Genomic DNA, 23272 nt, shown 5'->3' with positions numbered 1-23272 from the left:
AGTTGGAGGCTGAAAGGAGAGTAATAGTTCAGTAGTGTTATCTGGCCACACCACAGTGGCATAAAAGCCATCACAACAACTCATAAACGAACCATATTCTCTCACTGAGCACTTTATTAGGAACACTATGGAACTTTTTAAAGTGTCTTCTGCTGTTGTACACAGTAAAAAAAATAAAATAAAAAAAACCCGTAAAAAATACAGTAACCACGTATCAGGCTTTACAGGATGTCATTTTGATGCCTGTATATTTTATGGTGCATTACCGTTGTTTATATTATTAAATAATAAACTTGATATATTAACTTTCTGAAACTGTAAAAATCTGCTTTTCACTTTATAATGTATTGTTTATCACCATAGTAATTACACAAGGGCACATAATGACATGAAGTTCATCAAAAGTGGCCTTCTTTGAGCAATAACCAATAAACATGTAGAGACAGTGCTCTGTGTCACTCACACAAACACTAAACACCATCAGGGTAACACATGTGAAATTTAAATAATGCAATAAACATTAACTAAACTACATCAGATATAACACAGAACACCCCAATGTACATAACTAATATAAAAATAAGAAGAAACTATTCCCATAAAATATAATGAAATGAACAGGGTCACGCAGGGAATTCTGGGAACACCCAATTATTGTTTTTTACCGTAATTTTAACAATAATTTACTGTAAAAAGTACTCTCTTGTTAAACATAATATACATTTTTACTGTTAATTATACAGAAAATCATACTTTTTACATAAAATTTTTCTTTTACAAAATTTTACTGTAAAACTACATGTATTGTCTTTTAAAATATATATATTTAAATTACCTTATATTTTAAGGTAATTACCTGTTAACCAATTAAATTTTTTTTTACTGTAGCATTTTTACAGTCTTTTACTGTTAAAATTACGAACATTTTTTACAGTCTAGCCCATCTGTCTCAAGGTTCAACATGTTGCGCATTCTGAGATGCTATTCTGCTCACTAAAATTGTACAGAGTGTTTATCTTTGTTACCGTAGCCTTTCTGTCAGCTCGAACCAGTCTGGCCATTCTCTGTTGACCTCTCTCATCAACAAGGTGTTTCCGTCACTGGATGTTTTTTGTTTTTGACAACATTCTGCGTAATCCCAGGAGATCAGCAGTTACAGAAATACTCAAACCAGCCCGTCTGGCACCAACAATCTTGCCACACTCCAAATCACTGAGATCACATTTTTTTCCCCCATTCTGATGGCTGATGTGAATATTAACTGAAGCTCCTGACCCATATCAGCATGATTTTATGTAATGCACTGCTGCCACACAATTGGCTGATTAGATAATCACATGAATAATTAGGTGTAGAGGTGTTCCTAATAAAGTGCTCAGTGAGTGTAAATCTACAGTTTTACAGTCAAAATCTAAAATAGATTCTAAAGGTGTGTGTGTTAATGTGTGTATGTGGAGCGGAAGAGAATGGGGGAAATGTATAAAGAACAATGAAAAATAAGGTTTAAGCTATTGTGAGAAATGGGGTTAGTGTGTGTGTTCTAGTGTTTGGGATCACAAAGCAGAGGATGCAGTAGATGCCATGCAGAATTGTGTGGAGACGCAGCGTGGATGGATAAGCACAGGGATAAAAGGATGGAAAGAGGGGAGGAGTGACAATGAAAGAGTCAGATGGGAGCCTAATGAGGTTCCAGCAATGGGTAAAGTGAGGAAGAGTCAGGAGGGGGCAGGAAACAGTGCACACATCCTCAGATAGGAAACCTGCCTTTTCTATAAGGCATCCTGGAGTCAAATACTTTAGAGGCTTCAGCTGAAATCTCTGCCACACACAGTATCCCTCTCTCTTTTACTGACTGCACACATACAGTATAGTAAATGGCTCAAGTGGGAAATTAGGTTTCCTTGCATTGGCAGACAAAGTGTGCAAACAAACAGAAAAATGCATACTGTCTAGTCTGTTTATTGTTTTACTTCCTGTTATAAATCAGAACCTTATTAAGAGTAAAAATGTAGGGAAGGTACAGTAAAGATAATAAGACAAAACTGCAACTTTTGTTGACCTTTTCAGCTATTATTATACATAGATTATATATATGTAGCTTCTTAAATCAATACCGAGAAAACTGATGAAGATGTAGCCAGTTTTACAACTTCATTCTGATGACGATGTAATGTCAACAAACTCTAAAACCCTGAAACAGCTGTAAAATTGTATATTTAAACAACTTTACAGCTCAAATAATACATGAGTTTTAACATAAGAATTAATGTAAGTGCTTTTATAAAATTATAAGCTTTACATGTTTGCCTTTAAACCCTCTAAAAATTGGTCCCATTCACTTCCATTGGAAGTGCCTCACTGTAACTTCTTTTTTAAAGAAAAGGAGGGACGAGTCAAAATTAATTTTTGTGGTAATCAACATTATGCCACAAATGCTGCTGATCGAGCCCAACTTGTATTGAACTCGATTGAATTCCTTTAATCAATCATAAACTACAGTGAAGAATTGAAGGATTAACTACCACTTTATAACACTGTCAATTCACCACATCATACATAAATACACTTAAACCATGAATTAGATCAATGACATGTTCAACAATCTGTCTTTTTGTGAGGTCTAAAAATGGTTAGATGACTGAGACAAGTGAGGCTACTGAGAGGTTCATGCATTACATTTTTGTTCCTTGTGTTGCTTCTGTTGGTAAATGGATAGTTTACCCAAAAATGAAAATTCTGTGACCATTTGCTCACCCTCATGTCGTTCCAAACCTGTATGACTTTCATTATTTCGTGGAACACAAAAATAGATGTTAGGCAGAATGTTAATCTCATTCACTTTCATTGCATCTTTTTCGGTACATTAAAATGGAATAATGGCTCAGGCAGTCAGTCTCTGACATTTTGTGTTCCATGGATTAAAGAAAGTCATACAGGTTTGGAATGGAATGAGGGTTCATAAATGACAACAGAATTTTTATTTTTGGGTGACCTAACCCTTTCAGAAACTGACCCCTTCTTTTCCTTATCTTCTGCTGTCATCTTATTGTCTCTCTTCTCTCATAAATATCTAATCTCTTTGTCTGAATCAAGTGAACATCTGAAAGAAACTTCAATAACACAACCAGGATGCATATTTACTCTCACAATAATGTACAAAAGAATGAATTTGAGTGATTACAACATCTGCAGTCCACCTGTGTATTGGGGTGTATTAGTGACGTTGTGTTTGTTTAGTCTTGTTTTGTGTGAGATTATGAAAAAACACACGTTCACAACTGGCTCCCTGAGAGTTCATACAGTCTCAGGGTTCCTGTTTGAGTCGACAGAAGATGAGCCTAAATAAACCCAAAAGATGCTCTTTGATGTGTGCTCACATGCTCTACTTCTCTTGAGACCATATACTTAGGCTAACAAAAAACTAAACAAATGACCACTTATTGAATAAAACAAAACAAAACACTTGCACAAGTAAGTATTTTAAAGTTAAAGTTACAATATTTAAAAATATTTTTTATTATTTTATCCCCTTTCTCCCAATTTGGAATGCCAAATTTCCACTACTTAGTAGTACGAAGACCGTGGTGGCAGGGTTACTCACCTCAATCCGGGTGGCGGAGGACATGTCTCCGTTGCCTCCGCTTCTGAGACCATCAATCCACGCATCTTATCATGTGGCTTGCTGTGCATGACACCGCGGAGACTCCCAGCATGTGGAGGGTCATGCTATTCTCCGTGATCCACGCACAACTTACCATGCGACCCAATGAGAGCAAGAACCACTCATCATGACCACAAGGAGGTTACCCCATGTGACTCTACCCTCCCTAACAACCAGGCCAATTTGGTTACTTAGGAGACCTGGTTGGAGTCATTCAGCACACCCTGGATTTGAACTCGTGACTCCAAGGGTGGTAGTCAGCATCAATACCTACTGAGCTGCCCAGACCCCCCACATTTTAACGGTTTTATGGTTGAATGATTTCATTTGAACCTCAGAAATTTGTTCTCTGTTAGTTCGCATCTGGGTGTGTTATTGTATGGAGGCTACAACATGCCGCAGTAAAATATTTGTCATCTTACCTTACAAAGGTAATACCCTGGTGAGATTGAGTCGATAATAATAAAATGAGTTTTAATTTACTCTTAATCACCTCTTTGATAAATAAATTCTAACAACAAAAGTATGATATCTGCATCTTAACACTCAAATTCTGATTTGGTTTTAGTATGATGTGTAAATGGGTAAAGCTGACAAATAACATTAATAAGTAATTTTATTAAACCAAGATTTTAAGTTGAAAACAAGAAAATGGATTAAACTGTATAGGGGAGGTGTATATTATATGTACTGTAAATGTATTTCACCATTTTAATCACCCTTTGGCTTATTTTACAGTAAACTTAAAAAGTATACAGAAGCAAAAAACAAAACAAAAACAAATATGCATCCACTCTGTCTGGTCTATTGCATTTTTTTTTTTTTTTTATTGTTTAAAGTTATTTAATAGCTGCAAAAGGTACTGTTTTAACTGGGTCATAATGTCTAGGTAAGGGAGAATTTATAAGATTACCACGACAAATATTTTTGCCTGCTGCCCCCTTGTGTTCATAGGTAAAGTCACAAATTATAGATCTAGATTCACTTCCAACGTTCTTAAATTGCTACTACTTCTTTAAAATGATCTATTTATTAATCATAATTTAGTAGTTTCTGAATTGCTGATTTTATCTTGGTGCACATCCTGACCACGTAGGGTTACAGTGAGGCACTGAGTTAAATGGAACCTTAAAGTTTCAGTGTTTGTTTTCCTCCGGTCTCTTTATACGAGCGGACAGCATAAAGATGCTGTGATGTTTGACACCGTCCCAATAGTAAACATTATATGGTTTTTGTTAGCGTTATGTTTTCTAGTAGCTTTTTGCCTCTGTAAATTTTCGTTGAAACTGCCTCACAAACTTGAGCAGGTGTTTCAGGATTTAATCCGATATGGAAAAACCAAGGAAACCATGAAGCGCTCAAGCTGGCAGCTCGTTTTTGATGTATCAAAGAGGTGCTTTGGGGTTCAGTTATGGTTTTAGTGATTCTCTATATATACACACCTCATACATCGCAGTTTGTGTATGTGAGGGCGGCCATGAATGAAAATATGTTTCCCTTATGTTTTCTGTAGATTTTTCTGTCATTTCTACGCGGTGTCGATCATGTGGAATGGGCTCCTCCTACTGCTCTCCCTCCGTTCTGTCGTCATGAATGAGGCGTTCCCTGATTGGCTGACTGACACGCTTTGGTTTTTGACTGGCAGCCAAAGAGCTGCTTGGAACGGTACTTTACATTTCTAAGATTGATTAGACAGACAATCCACTTTCCCTTACAAAAATTACCATGGTAACCATAATCTCCACCAAAATTGAATAGATACTATAGTACTACAATAAAACTGTGGTAATTTTGTATTACCATTATCAGTTTTAGATGTGCTCTGAAGCACTGGTTCGAAACAAAAGATTTGTTAAGATTTCAAAGCTTTGTGAAGCAGTGTTTCAAACACGGCCATCACTAACGGGGGAGTGTTCGGAAAAAGCTGTTCGAAAACAATGTTTATTATTGCAGTTCCGTTTGGTGCCACTAGTGGTGCAGAAATGATACACTACACACTTCAGCTTTAATTTATTATGTCAACTGTAGTAACTATGATGTGTTAGCGAAAACTATGGTTACCATGGTAAACTTTTAGGCTATATCACATACAGTAGTGCACATTTCTTAGAATATGCTTTTATCTAATATAATGTACTTTCCATTTACAAAAATGTGAATATCAAATTCCTAATTAAATATTACACATGATTTTCAGAATTACAGCTGTCCGTTGTGCTTCTACAAGTGTTGCTATGGATCCATTCCTTTAGGCGGCTATTGGAATGCCTGTTTGTCAGTGTATTCTCCAGTGGGGTTATCCATATCGTCCAGTATTCATTCGGTTTATGTTACTACATCCTTCTTGGACTTACTGTCCTGTGTGTAAATGGATCTCTGCCTAAAACAGGTTAGTTCTATCATATCATCATATCTGCCATGAAGGAAACTCCTAATTAGAGGTTGACCGATAGTGGATTTTGCAGATAATAATAATAACTAAGGTGGTGGTAAAGGCAGATAACCGATTAATGGGCCGATGGTTTTTAATTCGATGTTAAAAAAGTACTGTAATATAACGGGCACAGACATGAATAAAATCCCAGATTCAATTTATTGACTTTTAACTGTAAACAATCCCAAAACATACAATGGACTCTTATTTTGAAATGACAGAGACTTGGATCTGTTAAAATGCTCTATATTTTACAAGTATTTAACAAATTAAGCTTTTTTTATAGCCTATATATATCTAGCAGATGATATATATATATATATATATATATATATAATATATATATATATATATATATGTGTGTGTGTGTTCAATTTAGAATACTTGATTATCTAATCAAAATAGCGCTGGGCACAGAGGAACACGGAGGAATAATACATTTTTAAAAACTATCGCGACTATCAGCATTTATTTTTGCCGATAACCGATAGTTTCAAAAAGCAACTATTGGCATGATTAATTGGTAAAACCGATATATCAGTCTACCTCTACTCCTAACCTAACCAGACAAGCTTAGATGTACAGTACCTGGATGACATCCCAGAGTTTTACATATAATGCTAATATTATTTTTATTAGTATATTTACAGTTAGGACATATATTAGTATAATCTAATGTTTGACCTTCTGCACTGCCAGGGGCTCCATCTGTCCATCTCCTTTATCAGCTTACATGGCATCATGTAATTGGGACTCTAATTTTCATCTGGGCATCACTCCTCCAGCATCGGTCCCTCTCGCTGCTGGCTAAGCTGAGAACTGACAGCTCAGGTAAGAAACCAATGGAGTTTCCTGTGAGAGGGAACTATCCTTAAATAATTCTGCTACCTTAAAGCTGTAAATGTACATTGTTAGTAATACAGCTTATTTTTCATGTCAGTATACAAAGTAGAAACCATGTAACCAATGAATCATGCCTTTCAGTTGAATAGCAACAAAATTTAGAATGCGACTAACAAATTGTAACATTTGTTTGTGAGTAAAGCCACGACTGAAATTTAACCTTTGTTTACTCTGTTTTATGATGTATAGGTAAAGTAGAAACTCAGGCCCACAAGATGCCACATGGGGGCTGGTTTGAGATGGTCTCTTGTCCTCATTACCTGGCTGAGCTTCTGATTTACGCTGCCATGAGTGTTTGTTGTGGCTGCCGTTCACTTACCTGGTGGCTGGTGGTACTGTATGTACTTTGTAACCAGGCACTGGCCGCCCAACTCTGTCATGATTACTACAGAGGAAAGTTTGAAACATATCCTCGTCAACGCAAAGCTTTTATTCCTTTTGTCTTGTGATTTTTTTTTTTTTTTTTTTTTTATGTAATAAGTTATTTTATATGGAATTAAGAACTGAATGAATAAATAAACCTGACTGTACAAAATCATAAATGATCTCAGTGCTACTCTTTTCAGAGAGAGCTGACACCTATTGGTCATGCATTTTGTTTGAAGAACTATATGGTGCTGGAGGGAAAAAACACACATATCTGAAATGGACTGTAACAGACTGACCTCAGAAGGTAAATAACAGCAACTTCCTTCCTAAAGGGAAGTTACTGTGTCAGTATGGATAATATGTCAGCAAACAACGTTGTTGTGGTTTCTACCCTATATGTGCTATCTGATGCCAGCTTCACCTGCATAATTTAGATTAGTTAACATTTTATTTTAATAACATTTTTGTTTGCCCCTTGCAACTGACAAATTAACTCGCTTATCAATGTTTGTATGAAAAGCCAAACTGGTGTCTATAAATTCTACTGATTTACGAGCCTCGTCCAGTATTTCCTGCTGAGTCGAAATGGCATACTACCCATTCTCAACCAATAGTGTCCATCAGTTTCAGTGACTCTAAAGCTCTTAGGTACACGTTGAGCTCACAACTAACCAATCACGGCGCATTTTTTAGCCAGCATGTTCGGTTTTGCCTAGCGTCAGCCTTTCCGTCAAGATGACCGCGGTGGGCTGACAAGACCGTAACAACAAAACGTGGATGTATAAAGGTTTAAAATTTTACTATCTTAATTTTCAGAGTATTTACACACCAGAAGTCGTGTTAGCCAGCACTCAAGATGCCACGCCGGTCCGGTGAGCGTCATGGCGGGCACAGGGTTATATGCTTCCTGTTCCTGAACGTCGCGTTTTTATCAGCTAGAGTTTTGGCAATTCAAGAAGAGAATAAAGTCATTAAAGAGGAGCAGCCTGTGGAGGTACATATGCAACATTTATTATGTGCTCTCTTGAATACACGCAGTGAGAGGGTCTATTCGTTAATGCTGGAATTTGCCGGGGAATTACGGCTGCACATTAGCGCTATCATTCAGGGCAAACTACACTCACTTTCACAGGTTTATATCCCCATGACTTATCAGGCTGGAATAAACGGATGGGCCCGGGTTTGACTTTCAGTGATTGCTCAGGAGATGCTGTCTGTCTAGATAATTGATCTAGTTTCTCTACTGATAAAAAACAAAACAACCCGCACAGCTAAGACCAGCCTAAGATGTTTGGTTGGTTTAAGATGGTTTTAGCTCGTTTAAGATGTTATAATTCTAGATTAGCTGGAAGACTCTCTGGTCACCCATCTTGACCACCAAAATGCACCAAACCCCTCTGAAACTAACTAATCAGGTTGGGTGACCAGCTAATACCAGCCATTTTAGGCTGATTTTGGCTTTTTTTTTTTTTTTCTTTTTTTTTTTTTAAAAGAGTTGTTTGTATTTGTTAATCTTTACTCCTGCTGGTGAACAAACCCCATAAAAATGACATGCTTCAATTTTGTATCATCAGAAAGGTGAATCTGCTGTTTATGTAAAATCTTAGAGCCTCAAGACTTCGACCATTTAAATGATGTATTCAATGAATGAGGTATCAAAACGAGATTCATTTGCAGAACATAGCAATAAAATAAAGTGACAAGGTAAGCTGAGCTACAGGTTAATGTAATGCATGTGAGAGAGAAGGTGAGGATTAAAATGCTGAACATTCAAAACTAGAGCTTGACCGACATGGGTTTTTTGAGACCGATACCGATTTTAGAAAGGGAAAATTCACCGATTACCGATATGGTGGCTGATGTAGTTAATTTTTGAGCTGGAATGAAAACAGACCTTTTCTATGTAGATTTTTCACCGATTTTGCACCGATATGACTATGCAAAGGTACTCAGAAGGCTGCTTTCTTAAATATTTTTATCAAAGTATATTTGACATTATTATTATACATTGTCAAGAAATTCTAGAAATGAACAGTGAGAAAATAAAGAATAAATAAAAATACAATAAATAGCTAAATAAACATCAGTGCTGTATATTTAGTATCAGTCAAATGCTGACCATTAAAATAAAGAATAAATACAAATAAAATAAATAGCTAAATAAACATCAGTACTGTTTAGTATCAGTCAAATACTGCCGAGTCAAGATAAACAGCGGCAGCGGTGTTACACTGTATTCTGCTATACAAGTTCAGGGGAAACTTTCAACGGTAGAAAACCAGACTTTTAAATATTACATTTTATAAATGCAACGACTGGAATTGTTTGGTTGAAGGGGGTACCAAACTGTGAATCCTGGACAAAACAGTTTGGTGAATACATGTTTACTCATTAGCTTCCACTCAGCTGACAACAATGAAAGTAGCTACGTGATTAGCTAGTTAGCTATAAGCTCGTTATCACGGAGAGTAAAAGACGGACGTTGTTTATTTTACTTTCCAGCACTGTGTCTCATCAACTAGGTAATAACATAGCGTGAAATCAACATTCAACAGACAAAATCCACCACCGCACCATTGTCTGATGAGCTGCAAAAAGATGCTCTGATGTTTACCTTTCAATCTGCTACATTACTTATTGCACTGAAAAACTATAGCTGGCTAACAGCTATAGTTTGGATGTCAGGGACACGGATGTCAGGGACAAGGTTAACGTTATATTAGTATTATTGAAAAGGGAAAATGTTGGGGTCATTGTTTAAGTTTCCAGTATGTATTTTACAAACTAGTTAACTTACCGTGATGACACCGCTGAACTCCACCCTGTCTGCAGAGCCACCGTCAGTTCAGCTCTGTAAACAATGGAGTCGGAGCGCTCTCTGCTGGACAAACTACGCTATGACGGCAATTCTAAAGCAATGTTTTCTGCATTATATGTTCTGAAAAAAAAAAAATTCATATCGCCGCATATTGGTAAAATAAACGCCGATACCGATATATCGGTCGGGCGCTATTCAAAACATTCTTGGTCAATACTTTACATTTTTGTAACCAGCTATACAATATTTTCCTCTGGCAAAGCTATTTTGACAAATAATCAAGCAGCATTACACTTTTCACTTATCCAAGAGTCAGTGATTCATAATTTGTGTTATGGTACAAATACTTTGGGCAATACACACATTTCAAATTATATGTATGTGGTGACATGAAAACACAATTGCCCTGAAGCATAAAAACATACATATCTGGATTATTTTACAATTTTATTTTATTTTTATAAATATGTCACGCTGAAGAGCTCAGAGATTCATTAAAGGGATCGTTCACCCAAAAATACAAATTCTCTCATCATTTAGTCACCCTCATGCCATACCAGATGTGTATGACTTTCTTTGTTATGCAGAACACAAAGATTTTAAGAACATTTTCAAGCTCCAAAAAGCACAAAGGCAGCATAAAAGTAATCCAAATGACTCCAGTGGTTTAGTCCATGTCTTCTGAAGTGATCCAATCAGTTTTGGGTGAGAACAGACCAACATATAACTCCTTTCTCACTGTACATCTTGCCATTGCAGTCTCTAGGCACGATCATGATTTCAAGCTTGATTACACTTCCTAGCGCTTGACGCATTTGCAGAGCGCTAGATGGCACTAGGAAGTGTAATCAAGCTTAAAATTATGATTGCCAAGGAGACTGCCGATTCCAAGATTTATAGTGAAAAAGGAGTTTATTTGGTCTTTTATTTTGGTCTGTTCTCACAAAAAAAAACATTTAGATCACTTCAGAAGACGTGAATTAAACCACTGAAGTCATATGGATTACTTTTATGCTGCCTTTATTTGCTTTTTGGAGCATTAAAGTTTTGGCCACCATTCACTTGAATTGTATGGACTTACTGAGCTGGGCGGTATATCGACTTTTAAAGATATATCGATATATTTTCAAATGAGATATAGGATGAGACAAAACCGCTTATATCGATATAGTTTGATGTTGCGTTACATAACCCGTTTCTTCCGTAAAGCCTTGCCAGTGTTTGTATCTCTCCTCTCTCACACTCCCTGCGCAACCCCGATCCCACTCTCCCCCTGCTTCTGCGCGCAAACCCGGCCGCACTCTCCCTCTGCGCGCAAACCCGGCCGCACTCTCCCTCTGCGCGCAAACCCGGCCGCACTCTCCCTCTGCGCGCAAACCCGGCCGCACTCTCCCTCTGCATCTGCACGCAAACCTGGCCACACTCTCCCCCAACTCTCCCTCTGCATCTGCGCGCAAACCCGGCCCCAACTCTCCCTCTGCGTCTGCGCGTAATCCCAGCCCCACTCACAAGTTCTCCTGCAACATGGAGGGAGACACAGCGCTGGTCCACACTGCCAAAGAAAACTCACCCTGTGTCTCAATCAGCTCCCTAACTCCGTATGTCATGAATCAGTATATTGTGAACACAAATTTGAGTACTGGTAAGGGTACTGATCCACTGAACATTGGGACACTCAATCACCCGCAACACGTTAACGAGCTCACGCATTGAAGCGCAGCTGTTATTAATCAGCACCATTGCTGTATAAATGACCCTATCATTCATTTTCATTGAAGATTTTTAAACGAACAGTGTTATAGACCTTTTTCACACTCCGGGTTTTGGAATGCAGAAGTAAACGATTGCAGGGTAAACTTCGACAGCGGTGAATGGGAGTGAATGGGAGATCACAGCAAATATTATTTTCACTTACCCATTTGCTCCAAGACCAAAAGAAAAAGTCCACTATTACATTTGAATCACTTTCCAGAAGATGAAGAAAAAAAATAAAATAATAGAGAGCAGTGGATTAAGACAGTAAAATGGGAGATGATGACAAATGTACTGTCATTCTCTCAGCAGCTGTAATCGCAGCTTTGGAATTTAATTATAAATCTAATTCCAGGGTAATATAGCAAAGTATAATGTTATAAATTTACACTCAATATTTAAAAAATGTATAATATAAAAAAGTGCTAGATTTACGCTGATAAATAAGGTGGAAACGTGTCATCACAGTCTGTGAAAAAGGTCTATTAAGAGATAAATGGCATATAGAAATAAAAATATATAGGAGTGTATTTTAAACCTTCTTTTAACAGCTTAAATATTTAAAAGATTGTTTCACTTTCATGGTAATTATGAATGAAAGACATTACAAACAACACCTCTTTTTAAGGAATAGTTCACCCAAAAAATAATATTTGCTGATAATTTACTCACACTCGGGCCATCCAAGATGTATATGACCTTCTTTCTTCATCAGAACAGAATTTAAGATTTTTAGGAAAGTATCCCAGGTTTTTAGCTTCATCCAATGCAAGTGAATGGACACCAATATTTGACAAAAAGCACACTTAGTCAGCATCAAAGTAATCCACACGACTCCCACCGATCAAGTAATGTCTAATAATTGCTAATTAAAACTTTGCAGCCTGAAAAGTCTTCTGCCCCGAAACAAAGCAAGCTTAATTTACCATCTCACATGTGGCTTTGACTTACAACTGAACATTTAGCCCACTTCGTAGAAAATACCAAGATATATATCGTGTATCGCCATTCAGACTAAAAATACAGAGAAATGATTTTTGGTCCATATCGCCCAGCCCTATATGGACCTACAGAGCTGAGATATTCTGCTAAACATTTTCGTTTGTTTTCTGCAGAAGAAAGTAATACACATCTGGGATGGCATAAGGATGAGTAAATGATGAGAATTTTTATTTTTCGGTGAATTAGCCCTTTAAATCCATCTTCAAGGTCTTTCAAATCATTGTAAGTTTAACATTGACCCAAATGGGAGTTACTGTTTGTGTTTCTATTTCTTAATTCTGTGATCTACAAGAATCTCTTGCTTCTATCTTGCTTCTAAGGAAATGTACAATTGTTACCATTACTAATAATTAATCTAACAACCAACATAATTTCTGTCCAGCTCCAGAAGGCCATCACCGGTCATGCACCTGGTCCTGCAGTGAGTGTCGATGAGCCCAGTAATGGAAACCTGGGCTTTATTCATGCCTTTGTGGCAGCCATTTCAGTTATCATTGTCTCTGAACTGGGAGACAAGACATTCTTCATCGCAGCCATCATGGCTATGCGCTACAATCGCCTCACTGTTTTGGCGGGTGCCATGTTGGCTCTGGGACTTATGACGTGTTTGTCAGGTTGGTGAAATACACATATTCTAAAGCACAAGTTGATCAACTTCATTATAAATCACACAATTCAATTCAGAGAAGTTGTTAACCTTGGTCTCCAGAAGTGACTGAGTTTTTATCTTCTATTTACCAGAGCTTTCCATGATGTAGTTCATTTTTGACCATTAATAGGATATTAACCTTTACTGTGAAATCAGAGATTGTCACTATCACACAAGTTTTAGTTGATTTAATATTACTTGTGTTAAATGTGCATGTGTTCTTTTTTAGTTCTTTACTTGGGTACCTGTCATGCAAATTTTCTGGGTTCCTATTCATTTGTCCTTTATTTCTTTTTCATCCAGCTTACAAAACATACCGTGACAATGAATGTATTTTGAGATATGTAAAGCATACAGGATTTACATATATCATGCAATTTAATTGTAAATTTGCTTCCAACCAAAACAATGTCATGTCATAGCAGTCTTAACTTGAAGGCTTATTTTGTCTAGGCAGGTTTATCCTTTTGCTTAAACAGGCATAGGATTACTATGTAATATACACTATATTGCCAAAAGTATTCGCTCACCCATCCAAATAATTGAATTCAGGTGTTCCAATCACTTCCATGGCCACATGTGTATAAAATGAAGCACCTAGGCATGCAGACTGCTTCTACAAACATTTGTGAAAGAATGGGCCGCTCTCAGGAGCTCAGTGAATTCCAGCGTGGTACTGTGATAGGATGCCACCTGTGCAACAAGTCCAGTCGTGAAATTTCCTCGCTACTAAATATTCCAGTCAACTGTCAGTGGTATTATAACAAAGTGGAAGTGACTGGGAATGACAGCAACTCAGCCACGAAGTGGTAGGCCACGTGACAGAGGGTAAAATGACAGAGTGGGGTCAGCGGATGCTGAGGCGCATAGTGCGCAGAGGTCGCCAACTTTCTGCAGAGTCAATCGCTACAGACCTCCAAAGTTCATGTGGCCTTCAGATTAGCTCAAGAACAGTGCGTAGACAGCTTCATGGAATGGGTTTCCATGGCCGAGCAGCTGCATCCAAGCCATACATCACCAAGTGCAATGCAAAGCGTTGGATGCAGTGGTGTAAAGCACGCCGCCACTGGACTCTAGAGCAGTGGAGACACGTTCTCTGGAGTGACGAATCACGCTTCTCCATCTGGCAATCTGATGGACGAGTCTAGGTTTGGCAGTTGCCAGGAGAACGGTACTTGTCTGACTGCATTGTGCCAACTGTGAAGTTTGGTGGAGGGGGGATTATGGTGTGGGGTTGTTTTTCAGGAGCTGGGCTTGGCCCCTTAGTTCCATTGAAAGGAACTCTGAATGCTTCTGCATACCAAGAGATTTTGGACAATTCCATGCTCGCAACTTTGTGGGAACAGTTTGGGGATGGCCCCTTCCTGTTCCAACATGACTGCACACCAGTGCACAAAGCAAGGTCCATAAAGACATGGATGAGCGAGTTTGGTGTGGAAGAACTTGACTGGCCTGCACAGAGTCCTGACCTCAACCCGATAGAGCACCTTTGGGATGAATTAGAGCGAAGACTGCGAGCCAGGCCTTCTTGTCCAACATCAGTGTCTGACCTCACAAATGCGCTTCTGGAAGAATGGTCAAAAATTCCCATAAACGCACTCCTAAACCTTGTGGAAAGCCTTCCCAGAAGAGTTGAAGCTGTTATAGCTGCAAAGGGTGGGCCGACGTCATATTAAATCATATGGATTAAGAATGGTATGTCACTTAAATTCATATGCGTCTAAAGGCAGATGAGCGAATACTTTTGGCAATATAGTGTATCTACATTAAAGACTGGTTTATTTACTAATAATGGAATGTCTATAAATACTTGGTGTGAATTGTAACAGATTGTGAAAAACAAGATGAAATCTCATTTTTATAAGACCATCGATTTATTTATAGTCTTAGATTATATAGTCCCTGACCTCTAGCTTTCAGTGCCCACCCTGTTTCAGTCAGACTAAAAAAATAATTTGTCTTTTAAAAATATCACATAAACGCTTTAGTCTGAATGAAATTGAACCATCTGATTTTTGCAAAGTCGGGCTAACAGACATTGTAGCTCAGCTTCGTCCTGTATGTATACATATTTATCGGACCACTTGTTGGCCTTGCCATTGTGCACATGCTGCAAAAGACAGAGGTGATGCGCAACAGGCATTTGGACATTCCCTCATCTGCTTTGTGTCGTGTATACATGGACAGACAGATGAAGACTGTAGCTCGACTGAGCAAAAACCTTTTGTAGCTCAATTAAAACTGTACATGTATTGAGTAATTAAATTCTTAGGCTAGTGTATTTTTCAGAATATATGTTCTTTTTTTTTTTTCTCCCCTTTTCCTCCCAATTTGGAATGCCCAATTCCCAATGTGCTTTTAAGTCCTCGTGGTCACGTAGTGATTCGCCTCTATCCGGGTGGCGTAGGACGAATCCCAGTTGCCTCCGCATCTGAGACCATCAACCCGCGCATCTTATCACGTGGCTTGTTGAGTGCGTTGCCACAGAGACATAGCGCGTGTGGAGGCTTCATGCCACCCACCGCGGCATCCACGCTCAACTCACCACGCGCCCCACAAAAAACGAACCACATTATAGTGACCACGAGGAGGTTACACCATGTGACTCTACCCTCCCTAGCAACCGGGCCAATTTGGTTGCTTAGGAGACCTGGCTGGAGTCACTCAGCACACCCTGGGATTCGAACTAGCGAACTCCAGGGGTGGTAGCCAGAATATATGTTCTTAAAGGGATAGTTCAGCCTAAAATGAAAATTCTCTCATCATTTACTCGGCCTCATGCCATCCCAGATGTGTATGACTTTTTTTATTCTGCTGAATACAAATGAAGATGTTTAGAAAAATACAGTATATCCGCTCTCTAGGTCCATACAATGTAAGTGAATGGTGGTCAGAACTTTGAAGGTCCAAAAAGCATATAAAGGCAGCATAAAAGTAATTCATATGACTCCAGTAGTTAAATCCATCTCTTCAGAAGTGATTTGATAGGTGTGGGTGAGAAGAAAAAAAATAAAAATAAATAAATAATAATAAATAAATAATATATATATATATATATATATATATATATATATATATATATTTAAGACCGTTTTTGCTATAAATCTCCACTTTCACATTCTTTTGTTTTTGGCGATTCACATTCTTCATGCATATTGCCACCTATTGGGCAGGGAGGAGAATTTGTAGTAAAAAAAGGACTTAAATAGTGATCTGTTTATCACCCACACCTATCATATCACTTCTGAAGAGATGGATTTAACTACTGGAGTCGTATGGATTAATTTTATGCTGCCTTTATATGCTTTTTGGACCTTCAAAGTTCTGGCCACCATTCACTTACATTGTATGGACCTACAGAGCTGGGATAATCTTCTAAAAATCTTAATTTGTGTTCAGCAGAAGAAAGTCAGTCAGTCACTTGTGGGATGGCATGAGTGTAAGTAAATGATGAGAGAATTTTCATTTTTGGGTGAACTGTCCCTTTAATGACTAAAATGTTAACTATGTTTTTCTCTACTGTGTGTCTTTTATTAATACTCTTTATGCTTAAAAGACCTATGACCCATTTGTCTTCCCAATAGTCCTGTTCGGTTATGCCACTACCATTATTCCACGGATCTACACTTACTACATATCGACAGCACTGTTTGCCATCTTTGGATTGAGGATGCTGAGGGAGGGACTGAGGATGAGTGCTGATGAAGGGCAGGAGGAGCTAGAGGAGGTCCAGGCTGAGATAAAGAAGAAAGATGAGGAGGTGATAAAAAGCTTTGTAACTGAAGTGTTTGTCTTTAGACATGGCTAGGTAACACTCCCTGCATAATTTAAGCATCTTATCTGACCTCTAACTGGCTGACTCTCTCTCTTGCAGCTTCAACGCTATAAGCTGGCAAACGGAGTGCCCGATGTGGAGGCAGGGTCGGCAGCGACCATGTTGCCCCAGAGGAAGTGGCACAGTGTGATCTCACCCATATTCATTCAGGCACTCACCCTTACCTTTCTCGCAGAGTGGGGTGACCGTTCTCAGCTTGCCACCATCGTACTGGCTGCAAGAGAGGTATAGTCAATGGAGGTAGACCCATATATCGGTTTTACTGATGAATCTGAGCTGATAGTTGCTTTTTGGAACTATCGGTTGTCAGCAAAAATCTATGCCGATAGTTGATGTTCAGTTTTTACAAAGGTTTTATTCATTCTTTCGTTTTTCCCTGTGGCCCTGTGTATTTTGGCCTTGTTTATAGTTAAGAGTCCTGCTTTATGCACTTCCATTTTTTCTGGTTATGGATTTGGTTGAGCAATAAACTGCATCTGAAATTTGATAAATTTTGGACTCTTTTACCCTCTATGTCTGTGCCTGTCATAGTAAGGAAAGACTAAGAATTTTTTTTTTTTTCATTCAATAAATACATTTTTAAAACTATTGGCCAATTAATCGGTTATCTGCCTTTTCCACCACCTTAGTTATCATATCAGCAAAATCCACTATCGGTTGTCCTCTTAATAATAAATAGTTCCAATTGTATTGATGAATGCTGACTAAAGTGTGGCATGTTTAAATGCACAATTCATTGTTATTAGCCACATTTCCAAGTGTGAGCCAGGGCTATTAACTGATCAGACAGGGCCAATAGCCTTGGACCTCGAGCCGCAAGACCAAAATCGATCTGCATTTCCACCATCGGGGTAATAACCCTCAATGTTGCCCGAAACCCGCCCATAATACCTTAATATTTTTTTATACCAACCTGGTGCCAACGTCACACAACCCGCCCATTTCACAAGCAAGAGGGAAACGCAAGCTAAGATATTAGACTCTGGAGACAAGATAGCCCTCCAAATGAACATGGATTTGTATTGTGCCCACAATGTTTTATATTATTTTCCCTGAACCTGTACTGTTGTGCACTGAATGCACAACCTGGCAAGTTCGGGGACAGTATACTTAATCACGTCTTCGTTCAGCAGACGCCAATCTGATGTTGCACATTTTCATCAGCCCAAAAATTTAGAAGAGCCTTGATTTTGCCTACTGACCAGTGCTGACGATTCTCCATTCTCCGTTGATTTGTTGAGGCAAGCTGGTAGCTAGATATGAAAAATTGGGGAATGAGTATCTTGGTGCTGAAACCTCTGACCTGACTCAGCGAAACTCCACCTTTGAAGCAACCTCAATCCTCAGTTGGCCTTCTTTGGCCCTAGGGTAATTGGGAGGCCATTGGCCGTTGACCCCAATGAAGCCCAGAGGAAGCACGATGAAGCCCTGGAAGTGACAGTAGGAATGCAACTGGCACTGATATGCACTAGTACACCCTCATTTGGCCCGATAGTGGAAACACGGCTATTAAAGTCTCATTTGGCCCTTTTCTATTGAAATGGAGCAAAGGCCAGTGCTTGGTCGGAGGACCTGCAAACCTCTCTTGTGAGAATCAGTCCAGGTTTCTACTGACTTGAGAGTTGAACAGCGATGTAACTGGCAGCTAGTTTTTATTAGCACCAGCCTTGCCAGAATTGAGTTGTTGTTGTACTGAAAACTCTACTTGAAGCAGACATTATTATCCCAGCCCCCTGCCTCTGACGTTAGCAGTTACTGGTTCCAGGTTTTTTGTTGCCATTGTAGAGTCGATTTTGCCTTTTTTTGCAATGGAAATGTGTCAAATGGTTCCAAATAGACCCTATTGGTGGAAAAGGAGCTACTGTATCTCCGGAAATTGACTATAAGCATCTGACAAAAATATAGGCAACATAATAATTTACTGAGTTTATCTACAGATTATCTTGAAGTCCGTTAAGATGATTGTAACATCCCACTACACCCAAGTACTCATTATTAGCAGCAAGCAAATCATTTTAGTGTTGTTTAATCAATCCCCAAACTTGTGTTGTACTGCAGAATCCATTTGGAGTAGCAGTTGGTGGAACTTTAGGACACTGCCTGTGCACAGGACTGGCTGTTATTGGTGGAAGGATGGTGGCTCAGAAGATATCCGTTAGAACTGGTGAGATAATGGCTTATTTATTACAATGCTTAATGTTACATAATAAAGAATCTGTATACAGTTGTGCTCAAATTTGTATACCCTGGCAGAAATTGTGAAATTTTGGCATTGATTTTGAAAATATGACTGATCATGCAAAAAAAAAAAAATCCTTGAAAACAACCACACCGTCTTTTTCCAGAGCAGCCTGTATTTCTCCTGAGGTTACCTTTGGGTTTTTCTTTGTATCCTGAACAATTCTTGGCAGTTATGGCTGAAATCTTTCTTGGTCTACCTGACCTTGGCTTGGTATCAAGAGATCTCTGAATTTTCCACTTCTTAATAAGTGATTGAACAGTACTGACTGGCATTTTCAAAGCTTTGGATATCTTTTTATATCCTTTTCCATCTTTATAAAGTTCCATTACCTTGTTACGCAGGTCTTTTGACAGTTCTTTTCTGCTCCCCATGGCTCAGTATCTAGCCTGCTCAGTGCATCCACGTAAGAGCTAACAAACTCATTGACTAATTATACACAGACACTAATTGCAATTTAAAAAGCCACAGGTGTGGGAAATTAATTGCCATTTAAACCTGTGTGTCACCTTGTGTGTCTGTAACAAGGCCAAACATTCAAGGGTATGTAAACTTTTGATCAGGGCCATTTGGGTGATTTCTGTTACCATTATGATTAAAAAGGAGCCAAACAACTATGTGATAATAAATGGCTTCATATGATCACTATCCTTAAAAGACAGTTTTTTTGCAAGATCAGTCATATTTTCAAAATCAATGCCAAAATTTCACAATTTCTGCCAGGGTATGCAAACATTTGAGCACAACTATACATATTGTTTATTTGCCGTGTTATTTTCTTAATTTCATAAAATCATTATTAATTGATTGATTGGTTATTAATGGTATGATCAAATCCCCCCCCATCTCTACAGTTACAATTATTGGTGGAATCGTATTCCTTGCCTTTGCATTCTCCGCCCTCTTTATCAAGCCCGATTCTGGATTCTGATTGAAGAAGTGACTGTTGTTTTCATTTAGTACATACAATCATCACAGGACAACCCAGAATAAGGGATACAAATAGAGAGACTGTGTAAATCTTTGGATGGCTTGTTTATTGTGTATTTTTTTGTGGGTGAAACTAGGACTGAATGAATGACAATAATTTACTGCTCATGTCTTAATGAGCATTTTAGTTTTTCTCTTAATTACTCCACAACCCCATCCCCCCCCCCCCCCCCCCGTTTTCCAACAGTTGACTTGAACTACCAGTCATACAGTATTTTCCTGGGCTGGCACATACATAATGTTTTAAATAACCAATCATGAACCTTTATTCATATTGTTTTACTGTGTGATTGAGCAGTGCACTTTGGGTAAATACTGGGCCTTCAAACTTGGTTTCAGTCTACTATAGATATGCCCAATTCTCCTTCACTACAAGAACAACTGTAAAACTAAAACTGCATCAGCCACAAAAAACACCAAACATTAAATCTACTTGCATCTCAGGAGCTTTTGGTGGGTAAGAACCTCAGCAATATAGCAGTATAATGTAATATATTCCTTCAACCATAACAAACATACTAGTTATGAATGTTGTACAAAAAGTACTGTAATGAAACTGCTTTTGCAATACAGTACAGTCCTGCCTGGTGTCTAAGCTGCCTGTTGATGATTGGCCTATCTGTTTTCTATCCATACTGTAAAAAAGTCAAAGGCTGAAAAACACACTACCAATAGTAGTATGAATTTATTTCGGGTTTAGTTTACCTCTAGATTGTCCATCACATGTAGCCTTTAGCCCAGACACATTATTAATTGGTCATTACTGTTCAATCATAAATGTGTTTGTCCAATAACACTTACTCCTTCCCCTCTGCTTTACTGAAGTGTTATGGACATGCTTTACACTGACTCCCTGAAAAGCACACTTGAATCTGCTCATCAAGGAAGAGTAATTGAATGATTTCTGAAGTCTGCCCTTTTTCCTCTGAGCAGTTTTTATTTATTCTACAATGGAGCACAGGAATGAGGAGATTTTTTTCAAGGTTAAAGAATTGTGTGTGTTCATTAGTCAATGAGGGGATTAGCTTTGCTTTTTTGTAAGTTTTCAGGGTGACTTCATTGTCAATATTTGACAGGCGTTGTTTAACTTTGGAAAATGTGTTGAATTATCTGTGATAGAGGAATTTAATTACAAAAACCTGTAATTCCTGTAAATATTGAATAAAATCTCAGTCTGTCAGATGTGGTTCTTTTTCATCATTTGAATACTCAATGTATAACTTAAGAGCAAATAACGATGCTATTGCTTAATTCTAGCTCTAAAGGCTTAAGAACCTCTAAACATTTTTTTAAGTTAACAGATACATGTTGCATGTGACGACAATAATAGAATGTATTATATGTATGTAAAAATATACTTTTGAACATACTGTATTCAACAGCATTGTCTAAGCACCTCTAAATAATTACATATATATATATATATATATATATATATAGGCAATCAGAAACACTGTTTTGCAAATTGCAATGTACAGACATCCCCCAAAGTCCTCATTGTAAAATGTATTTCAAATGGCTAATCTGTACTGTATTTAAACTGTTCTAACAGATTTGTTAGCCTTTTCTAATTTTATCCATTCTTGCACAGAGATTTATAAACCTAATTTACCCTCAATATAGCCATTAATTAGATGCTGTACCCTAGATTTTGTTTTGTAACCACAGAATCATAAAAGCACCCATAGATTTTATTTCCTTAATAAATCCATCCATTTCTTGATTAATTTAACATGCAATATCCTTACAATTTTATGAATTATAACTAATAAATTAAAAAAAAAATACAATAAAAAAATAAAAAAGGTAAATGTATCAAATTTATGTGACAGTGGACAAAAGGTGAAAAATGGGTTTTATGACCCTTGAATAAGAATACTTTTAATAAATTGACATTTACTTAAAGGTGATGTAAGCGATTTTTTTTTTTATGGAATGGTATGCAGAAAATGTTCCTTCCTGAAATATAACATTGAAATAAGTGTCCTGAGATATCTCACCACTCTTTGTGTCAGAAATACACAGATCAGCTACAACATTAAAACCACCTGCCAAATATTGTGTAGGTCCCCCTCGTGCCGCCAAAACAGCACCAACCTGCGAGATGATATTCTTCTCACCACAATTATACAGAGCAGTTATCTGAGTTACCGTAGATTTTGTCAGTTTGAACCAGTCTGGCCATTCTCTGTTGACCTCTCTCATCAACAAGGCATTTCTGTCCACTGAACTGCCGCTCACTGGATGTTTTTAGTTTTTGGCACCATACTGAGTGACTTCTAGAGAATGTTGTGCATGAAAGTCCCAGGATATCAGCAATTACAGAAATATTCAAACCAGCCCATCTGGCACCAACAATCATCCATGCGATTATCTAATCAGCCAATTGTGTGGCAGCAGTGCAGTGCATAAAATCATGCAGATACAGGTCAGGAGCTTCAGTTAATGTTCACATCAACCATCAGAATGGGGAAAAAAAAATGTGATCTCAGTGATTTGGAGCGTGGCATGATTGTTGGTGCCAGATGGGCTGAGTATTTCTGTAACTGCTGATCTGGGATTTTCACACACAACAGTCTCTAGAATTTACTCCATTTCTGAGATGTGGGTTGGTGCTGTT

The 23272-nt window shown here is 38.0% G+C and overlaps 2 protein-coding genes across 2 annotated transcripts; both read left to right on the top strand.

The window, feature by feature from the left end:
• Positions 1–4827: 4827 nt before the first annotated feature.
• On the top strand, positions 4828–7717 carry LOC127410056 (polyprenol reductase-like). The gene is made up of 5 exons (XM_051645075.1): positions 4828–5054; positions 5175–5326; positions 5859–6050; positions 6795–6926; positions 7188–7717. Exons 1-5 carry the CDS (start codon positions 4855–4857, stop codon positions 7445–7447), a joined length of 936 nt encoding a protein of 311 aa, XP_051501035.1. The 5' UTR covers positions 4828–4854; the 3' UTR covers positions 7448–7717.
• A 345-nt stretch (positions 7718–8062) lies between these two features.
• Positions 8063–21832, top strand: LOC127409863 (transmembrane protein 165-like). The gene is made up of 6 exons (XM_051644772.1): positions 8063–8361; positions 13322–13553; positions 17173–17348; positions 17463–17648; positions 19482–19587; positions 20517–21832. Exons 1-6 carry the CDS (start codon positions 8224–8226, stop codon positions 20591–20593), a joined length of 915 nt encoding a protein of 304 aa, XP_051500732.1. The 5' UTR covers positions 8063–8223; the 3' UTR covers positions 20594–21832.
• The last annotated feature ends 1440 nt before the right edge of the window (positions 21833–23272 follow it).

Source organism: Myxocyprinus asiaticus, chromosome 19, assembly GCF_019703515.2.
Source record: "Myxocyprinus asiaticus isolate MX2 ecotype Aquarium Trade chromosome 19, UBuf_Myxa_2, whole genome shotgun sequence".
Taxonomy (NCBI): domain Eukaryota; kingdom Metazoa; phylum Chordata; class Actinopteri; order Cypriniformes; family Catostomidae; genus Myxocyprinus; species Myxocyprinus asiaticus.
The sequence above is the reverse complement of the archived record's forward strand: the minus strand, read 5'-3'. Positions and strand labels throughout refer to the sequence as shown.

Excerpts from the sequence above, each read along its gene's own strand:
- LOC127410056 (XM_051645075.1), top strand. The coding sequence starts at position 4,855 with ATGTTTGACACCGTCCCAATAGTAAACATTATATGGTTTTTGTTAGCG. Across the intron at positions 5,327-5,858 it reads CCAAAGAGCTGCTTGGAACG|AATTACAGCTGTCCGTTGTG; the intron begins GTACTTTACATT and ends CATGATTTTCAG. Across the intron at positions 6,051-6,794 it reads TGGATCTCTGCCTAAAACAG|GGGCTCCATCTGTCCATCTC; the intron begins GTTAGTTCTATC and ends CTGCACTGCCAG.
- LOC127409863 (XM_051644772.1), top strand. The coding sequence starts at position 8,224 with ATGCCACGCCGGTCCGGTGAGCGTCATGGCGGGCACAGGGTTATATGC. Across the intron at positions 8,362-13,321 it reads AAGAGGAGCAGCCTGTGGAG|CTCCAGAAGGCCATCACCGG; the intron begins GTACATATGCAA and ends ATTTCTGTCCAG. Across the intron at positions 17,649-19,481 it reads TCGTACTGGCTGCAAGAGAG|AATCCATTTGGAGTAGCAGT; the intron begins GTATAGTCAATG and ends GTTGTACTGCAG.